The sequence below is a fragment of the Fundulus heteroclitus genome, chromosome 12 (genome assembly GCF_011125445.2).
Source record: "Fundulus heteroclitus isolate FHET01 chromosome 12, MU-UCD_Fhet_4.1, whole genome shotgun sequence".
Classification (NCBI taxonomy): Eukaryota; Metazoa; Chordata; class Actinopteri; order Cyprinodontiformes; family Fundulidae; genus Fundulus; species Fundulus heteroclitus.
Window position 1 is genome coordinate 35348486 of NC_046372.1, and position 14593 is coordinate 35363078.

Genomic DNA, 14593 nt, shown 5'->3' on the forward strand with positions numbered 1-14593 from the left:
AACACTCATGAATTACCCCTGCAAGACGTATTAGGCTTTTTTCCTCCACAATGTTTTATTTCTGCGACAAAATATTGACAAAAATCTCACCGGGCCAATGCTCGCTTAACTAAATAGACTCTATAAAGAATAGAGAGAGAGAAAAAAGGAATATTTTTAACCAAAGCAACAAGAAAAAATGATCGAAGGTCACCAATTTCCTTCAGAATAGCAGTTCATATTTTGATATTTTTTTCAAGTCTTCTGTTTGATTTCTGAGCTTGGCCAGAAAACGTTTATACGACACATATATCAGCGCTGTTATGCCCAAAGTTTGCGAAGTCCAAAGGCTTCGCAAACTCAACCCTTTTTCTTTTGTCTCCTAATTAGCGTAGAACATCAGCCTTTTCCATGCCCAGATTCCCATTTTTAGCTGTGACCCGTTAATCCCGATGTTGACTGATTCCCTTTTTATTCCCCCTCACAGGGCACTAAAACATGAAGGAGAAATAAAATGCGCGACAGGTTCACTGATAAATGGAGTATATGTGAATTTAAAATATACATTATATCCCCATTTATGCATTGGAAGCGTTTCTCTGTAAACGTAGATGGATTGCTTTTAAACAACAGCAACAAAAAGTCCATCTAAGTTAGTTGGTTTCTTTATAGACTGAACAATTTGGAAGTTTTGACTTTTGATGCATCTAATGAATAGGTGATGTAGTGGGATTTTTATTTGGGGGGGGGGGGGGATTTCCTGCTGATCCCCAGTCAGATATCTCAGGCAGAGCAAGTGGCGCATCCCAAGTGCAGAATTCAAATAAGTATAACAAGAATTTAATTTTGTTGCTCAATTTAAAGAAGTACTATAATATGTTACACAGATGAGTCTGTTCAATTTGGATGACCTCTAATCCTAAAAAATGTAACAATGCATTGCTGCAAATTGCATTATAGTTGTAATTTACAAGTGGAATCTCGTCCGATTGTCAATCGCGTGGATTTCAGATGAGAACTCAAAGATGTTTTTCCACAGAGTCGCTGCAGAGAAGCGGGAGCAAACATCGGGATTCCTAAAGACAACCGGGACTCGGCGGCGGCAGCAGCAGCAATCTCTCAAGCCGACACGGCCGCAGTCATGAAATCCCCGGGACGGCGGCTGTCCGGAGGGCTGCTCCGTGTAAACAAACGGGTACGCTGCGTCTCTGCTGCAGGGCTGGATGTGACCTGGCTCAGCGGCCATCACACGGACCTTCCCACGCAGCGACGTTCAGCGCGGAGCCGGCCGGACGCCCCGGTTCTCGGCGCGGAGAAGCCGCGGCTGACGCGCGGACGCGGTCCCGGCGGCCGTCCGGCCAGGCGGCGGGCTGCGGAGCGCGGTCACGGCGGTCACAACAACGGCGCGGCGTCATGGCTGGTTAGCCGTGGCAGCTAGCTGCAGCTAACTCGGCTCGTCTTAGTTAGCTCGCCGCCGCCGCTGGTTATCATCACTCGTTAGCAGCGGGCTTTACGCGAAGCAGCCAGAAACGCGGCGTATGCAGCCGGACCACGGCTGCATACGCCGCGTTGCGTTTGGCGGTAGAGGCGTTTGCGTTTGCAGAAAGCGCCCTCATCCATTTTGAACAATAATCGCTTTCATGGTGATGTGATGAAGCCTTTGCTTACCTCTGCTCAGATCCAGCGGGACGTTCTCCTCCCCGCTGTCATTCCGACCTGACAAAAACACACACAGCGCACACGGTGAGACATCGCTCCGGGGCCATTACCTGCACGGGGTCTTCCCTTTTCACGATATGTCGCTGTTAAGGCTTTCAATGAACCGGGTTTTTCATGCTCACCCCGCATCCGAAGACTCCGGATAGGACGGCCGCGGAAGCTGGCCGCCATATTTCCAGGAACATACACAACACCGGAAACTTCGTGCCGTATCGCGAGAATACGGACAGCAAAGGTCCGACGCAGCAGATCCTCTAGGCAAGACTTGAGGCGAGAAACTCTCTCTCTCTCTCTCTCTCTCTCTCTCTCTCTCTCTCTCTCTCTCTCTCTCTCTCTCTCTCTCTCTCTCTCTCTCTCTTCTTTCTCTCTTTATTTATTTATTTATTTATTTATTTATTCACGCGTTCTAATCTCAATGGGAATAAAAAACACAAACCTCACCTGTTAGTTATGGTGGGGTGTGAGGGAGAAAAGACCGTCTTTACTCCAAATACGATTTATCACTGAAGAGAAAAAAGCAGGTTCAAAATAATAAATGAAGGCAGAGGTTCCCAAACTTTTCAGCCTGCGACACCCAACATAACAGTCGCAGAGACTGGCTACCCCTTTTTTTGTTGGAAATTATGAGACTAAAGTCACAACCTTAGAGAATAAAGTTGTAAAATTAAAAGAATAATGTCATATTTTTATAATGTCATATTTTTTTTCCCTGCGTTAAAACGAGGAATATGGAGCATCTTGTAAGGTTAGACTTTAGTATTGGTTTCACAAAGAAATAAATACTTAGCTTATCAACATCAAAGCTTATCAACATCAAAGCTTATCAGCATCAAATCATCTCACATTCCCAATATGTGTTTCGAGACCCCCTGGGGGGGGTCCTGATCCCCCACTTTGTGAACCCCTGAATTTAGGTGTTACTCAAAATGGGATTTTCTTGTGCAAATCTATAACTTTCACAAGCAAAATAACCAAGTCACAAGCAGTCAATACATAAATACTATATTTATATGTGTAATTATCGAATGATAAGATGAGATAAACTTTATTGTCACCAAGAGTCAATTTGTTTTGCAAGAACAAAAACAAATGCAGAGGAAGTACAAAACACACATTTATTGAACCACAGTTTAAACATAAGCTCCTACAGTCTCTAAGAGGGCCTATCAGATCAAATTAGTAATGAGGCTGACTCAAACATTGAGTAATGAACCTTTATACCTTTTGGTATTGCACTTTATTACCATCTACCTCGGAGCAACCTGTAATTATTGTAAAGAGGGTGGCTTGGGTCAACAAGGATAGCCTTTGTGTTCCTTGTAACTCTTGTCCTGTAGAGTTAGGGGAGCTCCGCAAGACTTATCCCTGTAGTTTTGATGTACATCATTATCCCAAATTCACCCATTGTGGGAAATTAAAAGAATTTCCTATCTTATCTTATCTTATAATTTCAAATTCCTGCCTATTCAAAAGAACTGGAGGGCATGATCTTTCTAAAAAAAAAAATCAATTAGAATTTGATTAGTTTTTGAGACATTGATTTTCAGAAATGAGTGATTAGTACATATCCACATTTTGTCGATTTAATGAAGAGCACTGACAACTTTCTCAACAAGATGGATCAGTTACAACTGAGTAAGCCATATGCTCTGAAGGTTCTGTGTAATGATTTTTTTTTAGCTGTCCGCCAGATAAAAATTTAAACCAGGAAAGACTGTGCCTAGATAATAAAGAATTCTTAAAACAAAACATGAATAAAATATATATATATATTTAACTCTGGCCTGAAGAAAATAATAACTTTTTGGACACCTCTATATAAATCAAAAAGAAGTGGGGAATGTTGTTATGCTGAATAACCTCTTGCATTGTTTTCTTTACTCACCATCTACTGTTTAAGAAGGCTGAGTTACTCCACAAGTTTGCTTATACACTGTTCCACTGTGCCAGTGAATATTATTTACTTGTGTTTACTTTTTGTCGTTGTCAGCATCAAGAAGTTGGTTTTACCACTGATCATCATTCCTTAAAAAAAAATCAGCCCATTTAACTTGACTGAGCTTAAGCTATTTTTCAAAGATTAATGGTCAAAAAAGATTTCTCTAGATAAGCGGTGGAAAGTACCTCCAATGCACGCCCCCTTTTTTCAGATGTTATCTGTTCAAAGGGTTTAAAAGCATATCTATTTTTTTCGTCTTCATAATTATGCGCTGCTTTGTGTTAATCTATTACAAAAAAGTTTGCAGCTTTCACCACATAAAATGCAAACACTTATTCGTGGCCCAGTACGAAAAAATTCTTTGCTGAGATTACGTCTTTCACCCTGGTTAATATTACACATTTTGCCCCGTTATTAGATATGTTTGGTGAGTTTTGTTGATTTCAAAAAAGAATTACCAAAACTTTGACTAAAAAGAAAGGTATTCAAAACATGTTATTCAGTCTTTAAAACAACAGCACATTTTCTAAATATACTTACAATGCAGTACGTATGGTCCTATCTGGCTACTCTATTAAATGAAGCGAAGAAGTCTAAAAGAACAGGAAAAGTCATTGACTTTTTCTTGGACAGTGCTGTAAAAAGCTACAGTTTCCGCAAAAAATTTTTGTATTCTACAATCGGCATCCCTGAAACAGCCACCACTTTTCATGTGATTGGCTGACTTATTAATTCATAGTGCTACAATGTCCTGGGATCAGGAATGTTGCACTCAAAAAATAAAATAAAATAAATAAATACATATATCTATATATAAATATTAGTGCTGGGCAATAAGTCGATTAAACTGATTAATTCAAATTTGCAATATACTGAGATTTTTTTTTTTGCCATTGAACTCATTGGGCTTCCATTTACAGAATAGCATGCAATGTTGAACAAATGTTTAGGAAAAAATATAGTCAAAAACTTTTTTACCACAAGACGAGGACTTTTAAGTTATTCATTTACTTATTTGTTTTTAAGTTAGTTTGAAGTTACGCAATGGAAGGGAAGCCTGTACTTAGCTCATTGTGTAATAAAACTAGCAGCAAACATTTGTTACATTGTCATTGTTTTCTATTGCAGGGCCACCATCTTGTTTTACAACCATGCTTCACAGCTTGTATTTAGTTGCACTTTGAACAGGTCAACTCCCTGACAAAATGCTTGACATAAAAGTACATTTTTAAAATAATTTCTTTAATTTCTTTTTGTGAATTGAAAAGGAGGGAATAAAACAGATTAAACAAATTTGGTATAATGAAATCTGTGATTTTAGTTTCCAGCCACATAGCTCAACCCTTAAAAAAAAAAATAAATAAATAAATAAATAAATAAATAAATAAAATATATATATAATTTATTTTTGCATAGTATTAATTATTATAATTGTCAAACAGATGCAGATAAATATTTATTTCAATGTACACCTTTATCAAGACAATGATTTGAGGACCACATTGGCCAAGCAAACTTCACTGAGAGTTTTAGGTTATGTGGCACATAATGAACAACGTTTGCGATCTGCTTATTTAAACCCATGGACAATTTGCGCATTTCATCATATATAAAATAAAAAAAATAGTTGAAATGTCTTTGGAATAAAACAAATAAGTTTTACATTTACATTCCCACACATTCTTGACTCTTCACAACAAGTCGCTTCCACTCAGCAAATAAATCAATAAACTGGTGTTAACAAGAAATACATTCATCATACAATAGTAAAACGTTACTTTAAACATTAACTCTTTGTGGAGCTGAGATAATCAAGCCTCAAAATACAAAGAACAGAAGGAAACAACAAAATCTCTGCAGGGTCAGGTTGCAGATTTGACTGTCAAGTTGAATCTTGCTCTGAAAAACAATCATCCCAAAGTCTCTCCAACCATCCAGAGGTCTGCTTGCAAACAGAGGGGTCCTTGCAGACACAGACCGCCATGCAACCAGGTGCCCCAATGCACACCCAGGCACCCAGTCACACAGGCTTCCACAGAAACAGAGGTGTTAATGCAGTTAGTGTTAATGCCACACTGACCACAGAAGACAGCATACTAACAGAGGCACCCATGTGAACCAGGGCCTCCATGCAAACGCAGGCTATGTAAAACCAGTACTCTTTGCAAACTCTGGTCTCTACGTAAGCCCAGGTCATTACGCAAAGTCTGGCCACTACGGTGATGAAGGGCTTTAGGCAAACTCGGGAAGTCGACAGAGATATAAGCCTCCAAGCAAAAGAAATGATTAACTCCAATTGTTTTCACATGCAAATATGTCATTTTTATAAATAAGGTTGTAAATATGTGCAAATACGTATTAATAAAGACAAAAACAAAAGTAAATCAAAAATAAAAACCTAATTAAAATGAACCAAATAAATACAAATATTAAAACACAATCCCCATGCTTTGTGACGGGAAAGGTCAATGACATCATAACCTGTTTCTACGTCTCAGTCCTCTGAACCAATCACATCAGTCTTCAAAATGCGAGTCACTTTGTTTGTGGGTAAATGTAGCTGACTATTTTATGCACGTAAACATTGTTAAGACGTTTCTATATTTACAAAGTCTAAAAAAAGACGTAGAAAAAATGTTTAACTTGTATCCCAAAATTTTTAATTTTAAGACAGAGCTCTTTGCATTTCATTTAGCCATCGATTAGACGTTTTCCCCTCAACTTGCCAAGTTATACTCGGACAACCAAGATGTTGTTTTTTCTGTCTCCTGCCACTAGATGTCACTAAAACGAAGCTCTGAATAAATGAAGCCTCTCGCCACAACTGATGTGGTTCAATGCTGGGTTTGCTTGATTTGGACAGCCCGAACATTTTTGGTGTGTGTGTGTGTGTGTGTGTGTGTGTGTGTGTGTGTGTGTGTGTGTGTGTGTGTGTGTGTGTGTGTGTGTGTGTGTGTGTGTGTGTGATCAGCATTGTTTTATTGTTTTTATGCCTTTGTTTGCCCAGCCCAATACTTCCATCTCTTACCAACATGTTTGGTGCAAAGCAATAAAACATGTTCTTGAAGACCAAAATCACATTAACCTTGATGTTTTCTCAATATAAACAATATATTTTTAATTCTTGCATGACAAATGCGTGATCTGGTTTTGCTTTCTTGGGTACTAAGTACTTATCATGTTCTTTAATATCTGTCTTTCCTTGTATTTGTGTTTTTTTTAATACTATTTTTGCTTATTTGCTTTACTGTTTTATTGTTCTTAGTTTTTAGATTTGTACAGCACTTTTGGCCAGCTGCTATGTTGCATTTTAAGTGCTTTAAAAATAAATATGGTATGTTAAAAATAAAAACTTGCTTTTGATGCTAACCAACAAACAAGACTGCCTTTATTTTACAGCAATTTCACCTTATTTACTGGGCAATTTGTAATAGTACACTTAATAATGCATGACTTTATTGCTGCTATCTAAAAACATTTGTGTTATATTCAAAAAGTATGAAGTTAACAGCAAACAATTAAATACAGCATACAACTGGAATCAGCATAATTATATAATTTGAATAGAATTACTTAATATTTTTTTCATCAGCATAAATACAAAATACAGATGGAGCAACATAAAACCAAAATGGTAGCGCCACAAAATGTCTGCAATACCCATATGGACCACTGAGTGTCACAAAAAACAAGAAGTGTCAGTGATGCTGGACAGAAAGTAGTCTGACTTCAGGGTTTTAAGGCTAATTAGAAAATTTGATGACATGTCTTGGCCTGGATTAATTTATGAATCACGTGAGAAACATACCATAGGTTGGCCATTAACTTTTTAATAATAGAATGATTTTTTAAAACTGGTCGCACTCCTTATCCTTATTTCATGTCTGAAAAACCTCTTCAACAGACAAATACAATGTAAACGCTTGATATTTAGCTGTTGGCACCTCTATCCTATTTCACGGCAACAAAAAGAAGCAAGTTTGTATTGTACCAGCCAATTCTTCTAAATGTAATGCCTAATATTGTTGTAAAGATAGAAAGATGTGAATATATTGTTTATATGTGAACTTTAAGGTCACATATAGAGTATGTTGAATTTTTATGCTATAGGGAATAAAATTTGCTCTTTTTACTTTGGTTCAGATAAGATGAAATGGTATCAAATACATAATGAAAGAAATAATTTTAATGTGTAACATCATATTAATTTGTTTGTAGATTTCACAAGAAATTGCAACCCAATACATTTGAACAAAAATAACACTTTATTTCAGACTCCATACCTGCATTCATTCCAGTATATACACTTTATAGCAGAGATGAAAATAATGAAAAGTCCTCAGTCCCCTGAAAATGAGATATTGGATGTGAATGTGAATACCTGTATAAATAAAGGTTAAACATCTTTTTCTTCTTTTTTTTTAAAAGTTCTCAGTCCAGCGTGGCGGCTGATATGAGAGCATCAATTTCCTTAATGGCTTCAGAGGTCCTTTTAAGAGCTTCAGCAACGTAGTCCTCAGTTACTGGTTCATCCTGGAGGGATCTTTGGAGATGTTTCCACTGAGTTTCGTGGCTCAGTTTCCCTCCTCAGCAGGTGGTTGTTCTCCAGCAGAACTAGGCCGAGTTGTTAAAGAGTACACCTGACATAAATATTGCTACATCATACGCTTTTCAGAAACGCTACGTTGCATTTTATGTTGGGAGCTCTTTGCTAAAGGATACAGCTGAAACGCTTTATCTTCTCCAGTTCTGCGCCAACAACATCTGGGCTAAAGTTGAACAGTAAGGGTGAAAAGAGCTGTCAGAAAAGGGAACCCCCACTGAAATAAAGTGATCCAAAATAAAAAAATAAAAAACTTACAGACTTCCTGCTGTCTGTGGCATATTTACAGGTCTTTCACCAAATGCCACATCGGACAGATTTTGCTCAGGCAGTGTTGGTTTAGAAAAGTGTTTGACCTGCAAGCACATTGCGCCACTATAAACAAAAATGGATGCTTTAAAATGTGTTAACACCGTAGGTATAAACTGACGTAGAGCAACCTGTTGCAGGCAGGTGGGCATGGCAGGAAACTTCAGCAAACGCTTAGCCTGGTTATAGCAAACAAGAATTCTGGGGAAAATGTGAGATGGTTAAAATCCTAAAAAAGAAAATAATTGTTTCTATACTCAACAAGCTGCAGTGAAGTGATATCGTACCTGTTAGCACGGCTAATAATGGAGCCTACGGGATACAGCTGTCCAGGCACATCAGGGGGAAGACTGCTTAAATGATACGTTATTTCTCTTACCTGAGGGGGGGAAAAAAAAATAGCAGAAACATTTAACAAGCTGCTACCCTTTGATTGAATAACCTCTTTGCATCGAAAGACTGAAACCAACCTGCTCTGATTGGAGCTTAGGTTTGTGATGAGTAAAATAGGAGTTTAGGACACCATTGGAGCGGATCAATGAGCCATCCCCTGGGGAAACTTCGACCACTGGGACTGCTCCATTCAGTACCCTGCAGACCACACGTTAGGACAAATATTACGGAGCGAGAAAACTCCATTTAAATAAAATATTACTCCAAGGTTTTTAATGATTGCACACCAGTGGCCCCAACTTCTGCAGTTATGAAATGTTTTGTGAAACTGCGGGAAAATGCGCTGCTAGAGCAAACAGATCTATTGAATCCTTCGCAGTTTGCTTACAGGGCAGAAGATATCCCTGCTACTCTGCTTAGTCGGCTTTCTAAGCAGGTTCCCCTCTGTTCGGACCAACAGGTATAAACATTCATTTGTTCCTGGCGCTATTGCCTTAACTAATTTATGGCTGAGGATCTTCTTCACCACTGATGGGTTTTAATCTATTTTTAGCCGTTGTGATTTTTTAACAAGGTTCGTTTCTATCTGGAAGTGATGGATTTAATATGTTATCTGCTTATTAATTTAGTTATTGTTTATTTGATAGGCTTCATATGCAATTAAAGGACAGTTGTTTTGTATCGGTTGCAGCTGTTGTATTCAGTGCCATGTCCTCTAACTAAATGTTGCTTTCTTTTTCATATATTTTTATTGTGGCTTGCTTGTAAAAGTAATTGCCTACTTAGACATGAATTAAGATCTGAATCTAGCGCTAATACCAGGTTTTGTATTTTTAAATACTGTAGCAATGTGTTCAGGAAAGGTGTGAAAGGTTTAAGTCGTAAATCATCAGAAGACCAGATTAACTGTTTCACTAAAGCTAATCACCAAGTTTTCTGTGCAAGGCAGTCATATTGGATTTTGAGGCCAGGGTCAATCTTACTACAAGGGGACTCTTCTGAAGACGTTAACAACTTAAAACATGGCATTTCTGACTTGGACCTCTATGGACTCCCAACTATGAACGATATAATTAAACCGCATTCTGCAACTCAACCATGGAGTGGCGATTGGACAGGGATGTTTGTTTTCATACACCAACAGACTGAAAAGGTTCAAATCCAATTGTCCTGCTATTTTAAAATGACCATCATGCTTGTAGTTGGAAAACTTGGGATTTACTCAGGTGATAAAACCCTCCTTGTCCAATAATCCTAAACATCACATCAATAACAACGTTCAATGCCTCAAGATGAACAGAGTTCATTAAGTATGCACAAGATTTCTTTTTTTTTTTTAGGTCCTTATTAACTGCACATACCTGTACGTGACTCCTTGACACCATAATATTTTTACAAGCTCCGGCGGAAGATCCGATGCTTCTTCGCCGACCAAAGAGTCTTTAATCTTCCACCTGAAAAGCACGAGCATCAGGTTAATTTGGAGATTATTAGCAATGAGAGGGTGTGCAACATGCGTAAACCCCCGACCTATGCCAGTGAGGTGATGGGCACGTAAGAGGAAGAGCCTGGGGGAGCTGGGACTCTCTGTCCTTATGATGCTCGTCAGATGTTTTCACTCCATCATCAGCTTGTCCAGAACTACTTGTTCTTTCAGCTTCAGTAGCTTGGCGGCAAGCCGTCCAGCGATGCCGAGCCAAGGAGAGAGCGTAGGCCCATGTGGGCTCAACGGCAAAGCAAGAGCGATGCTGTATAACTGTGGTGGTCCGGTACATCTGTTCAGGCTGATGGCAAACGAGACGTCAGCCTTCATATGAGCTAAAAGCACACCGACATTCAAACGGTAATACCTCTTGTTTAGTAGCGCCGGTGAGATGTGCAGAGCTCGTTTTAGCGGACTGCTTCCTCTGATGCATCTGTTCATTCGGATCCGCGTTGCCACAGGTCAGACCGTTTACCTGCTGCTGACTGTCAGGACCTTTGTTTGGACCCCACACAGCGTGGTGCTGAGGTTGACTGAGGTTGCACGTGAACTCGACAGAGAAGTCCTCGCCGGAGGGCGACAGCAGCAACGTGGCTCGGCCGTCCTCTGACCTGACCGTGATCTCCCCTCCAGGCCCGAACTCTGGCTCATAAGAGGACCGCTCAGGCCATTTGACCGTCGAGTCAATACTAAAGAAAGGCTGTAAAGGGAAGCAGACAATGTTTAGATAGTTTAATTATACACACACAAGTGCATCTCACGTTATGTATGTTTATGTTTTTCATTAATTCAATTTCAAAAAGATGAAACTCAAACGTTAATAGAATACATTATACACAGAATGATACATTTGGAGCATCTATTTCTGGTAATTTAGACAAATATGGTTCACAGCTAAAGAAAAAAAAATTTAATTAAGTTTCTATGAATATTAGATTCTTGGCAAAGACCAATAAAAAAGGTTCTTAATACAGTAAATGCTGTTACAGCTGTTTTTGCCCTACATGATGATGAAGACCGCTAACTTAGCGGAGGTCCAGCAAACTATCACTGAGACTGGAAGGTAAGCCACTGAAGGCCATTGTGAAGGTTTGGTGAAAGGAAAAAAGCAGCAGAGATAAATGTAGCTTTGATAGGAGTGTGAAACAAATCACAGTAGCAAGTTTGTTGGAAACTCACAAGGTGTGGACTGTGCTTGGTGTCTGAGCTTCAGGAGCTACCCCACACATATTTAAAAATACATATTCATACAATTAAATGCACAAAAATGCAGCAAATAACTGTAGGCAGTAATTAAATTTTACAGCGAGACATAAATGTATATCTCTTTTAATCAGCTCCTTTTTTTAAAATCTTTGTAACAATTACCTTATTTATTTATTATGTACAATAGTTCAATCAATTACTTAATTCTAATGTACGTATGTGTATGATTTTTTTTCTTCCTTTGTATTTTTTTTACCCTATTTATTTATTTCTGCCTGTCCTTTATACATTTTTGCTTGATTATGTAAACAAGGAGGGGGCGTGGCTTAATTGCTGTTTTTAAATCTTCCCTTAAAACACATTATTTCTACTTGGCTTTTAAATCAGTTGGAGAAGTTGTTTTTTACTTTTATTATACATTTTTATCTATTTTTATTAGTTTTATATTTCTGTATTTTATTTGTTTTTATTGGTGTACACCACTTTGGTCAACTGTGTTGTTTTTGAAGTGCTTTAGAAATTAAATTCTATTGTATTGTGGCATAAAAATTCAAAACCACAGTGTTATTCCTGCTTGCGCTGGTGACACTGTAGTATACATAGTCAAGTTAGTCAAGTTTATTTGTATAGCACAATTCAGCAGCAAGGCAGTTTAAAGTGCTTTACATCATGAAAACATAAAAGCATCATAATCAAATCAAAAAGGTCACTGGTTGTGAGACCAGTGACAAACATTAAATCATATCAAGTTTATGGGACCTTCCAAATATTAATAATAAAAAAGTGACCCTTGGCTATCTTTAATAAATGTCTGCGCAACAATTTAACGGGGTTTTCTACCATCACCCTCCTCTCCCCCGGTGACGTGTATCACAGATCACAGATTATCGTGACAAAGTGTGTGGCAATTATTTTAATTGCTGTAAACGGTCACATACAATAATGCTGCGCGGTGGACGCATTGGCACCGCAGGAAGACCTTGCTTTTTTCTCCATGGTTGCCACTTCACCATGATGAGACAACGATCAGCTGAGACATTTTTAATTCACATCAACATTCATGAGCTGCTTTGCACACAAGTGTTTAGTTTAGGCTTTCTTTTTTGCTCTTACTTCTGCTAGAGGTCTATCAAAGCAAAGCTACCCTTGCTTGAGGACAGTTTTAGTGTGTAATCTACCCATCAGTGATTTCAAATTAACAGAAATAAATGCATATATATATATATATATATATATATATATATATATATATATATATATATATATATATGGACAACTATGTAATACAGTAGTTTTTCATGATATTCTGATCTTACTGAAATGCATCCGTTTATGTTATTTATTTATTCATTTAATTTGTGTGTTATGGTGTACAAACTGCACCTTCTTGTTGTCAGCAGTGATGAGCTCCTCTGGAAGATAAGGTCGACTGGCATACTTGTTCCTGAACGCCAGAGCGCTGACCAGCAGCTCCTTTTTAAACACAGCCAACAGTTTTAATGTTTCAGACCCACGCCAAGAATCCCAAGTGCAGTAACAAGGTGGCTTCTTACCTTATAAGAACTGACGGCGAACCTGGTTCTCTGTCGGACTCGCTCCGCGGGCTGCAGAGGGTGTCCGTGCTGCTCCGTGGCTTTGAGCAGCGTGAACTCACAGCCACACGGGGACAGCTGTAACTGAGCTCCGTGTGTGTAACGAACCTCCACAGACTCGTCCTCATACATCATCATCACGCTGACACGCTCCGCCGCGGCCATCGTGGGGCCGCTGTGTTTGCGTGAGCGACAGCACTGCGGCTGCGTTATTTCCGTGGAGCCGTTTAGAATCCGCGCGCTGTTTGCGGGGGAGTCACGTGACCGGAAGTATCCTCCTCAACCTCTTGTTTACAGTAGGCTGGATAATTGAAACAGGCTTGGAGCCATAGACATAATATAAGAGTAGACGCGTCATTGGGCGGGTTCTGCCTATGCTGCGATGCGTCAGAGCGTCCGCCATCTTAAATGTGGCAAATCGGCAGTTACTCAGTCACTTAAACAGTATCAGAGGGACTTTAATCTCTGAATATACTTTGTATTCGTAGTATTTTTGTTTTCGTAATATTACAAGTTTATTTCCGTATCCCTTTAGCTTCATTCTCCTGAATTTATTCTCCTAAAGAATAAAAATAATTAAAATAATCTAACCTGGCCCTATTACTCCAGGAGTGAAATAATTCTGCAAACTGTGATTATTCTGGAAATGTTTCCCCTTAATTCTCATAATATGATGTTTTTATCATAACATTATCACTTTTGTGTTTGTTAGTTTATTTTTACTTTAGGACTTTTTTCCCCTCATATTATTAATTTTACCTCTTTAATACTCACCCAAAAAGTCTGTTCCTAAAGGTTCTCCTGTGACACGGGTTTATGAAATAATGAAGACCACAATGTTTAGATTTAACAAATTTATCCTTACATTCATAACACATAAACACACACACACACACACACATATATATATATATATATATATATATATATATATATATATATATAATATATATATATTATTATATGCGTGTGTGTGTGTATTTATTGCAGCACAGGAATGAGGCATCTTTTCTGATTCACGTTCACAATAACAGAACTCGACTTTTTTCTGCCACATACAATATGGCGGTGACGTTGACGTGCGAACCTGCGCCCTATGACGCGTCTACGTATATGATGTCTATGCTTGGAGCAACATACCATAGATATCCATAATAATAATTTATTATGGATATCTATGCAACATAACGCCACCTACTGTACAAAGGAGAGCAGAAAGGGACATTTTCGTTACAAAAGCGAACGTGTTTTCCTGCTTTTTATTACCTTCCCTGCTCTTCGTCTGTTCCTAGCAGAGGCGGATTTAGTCATATTAGGGCCAAGTCAGGGCGAAACACACATGGGCCTAACCAAAAAAGTAAAAAACAACT

The 14593-nt window shown here is 38.6% G+C and overlaps 2 protein-coding genes across 9 annotated transcripts in view; both read right to left on the bottom strand.

Moving 5' to 3' along the window:
* LOC105919439 (rapamycin-insensitive companion of mTOR) overlaps positions 1-1940 on the bottom strand; it is a 32798-nt gene extending 30858 nt beyond the window's left edge. For 5 of the 8 annotated variants that reach the window (XM_036144528.1, XM_036144529.1, XM_036144531.1 and 2 more), the window contains exons 1-2: positions 1821-1940; positions 1648-1695 (exon numbers count right to left, since the gene is read on the bottom strand). In XM_036144528.1, coding sequence (XP_036000421.1) covers positions 1648-1695; positions 1821-1869 — 97 coding nt within the window. In that variant the 5' untranslated portion in view covers positions 1870-1940. The remainder of the gene's footprint in view (positions 1-1647; positions 1696-1820) is intronic. The other 3 variants (XM_036144533.1, XM_036144532.1, XM_036144535.1) reach the window with 1 other exon arrangement.
* Positions 1941-7879: 5939 nt separating this feature from the next.
* On the bottom strand, positions 7880-13495 carry c12h5orf34 (chromosome 12 C5orf34 homolog). Its single transcript, XM_036144536.1, is given in 12 exon segments — positions 7880-8203; positions 8205-8251; positions 8360-8406; positions 8499-8596; positions 8681-8750; positions 8837-8928; positions 9020-9140; positions 10304-10396; positions 10473-10738; positions 10796-11125; positions 13015-13104; positions 13185-13495. Coding segments are annotated over 12 exon segments (1593 nt in total). The 5' UTR covers positions 13389-13495; the 3' UTR covers positions 7880-8068.
* Positions 13496-14593: the final 1098 nt, after the last annotated feature.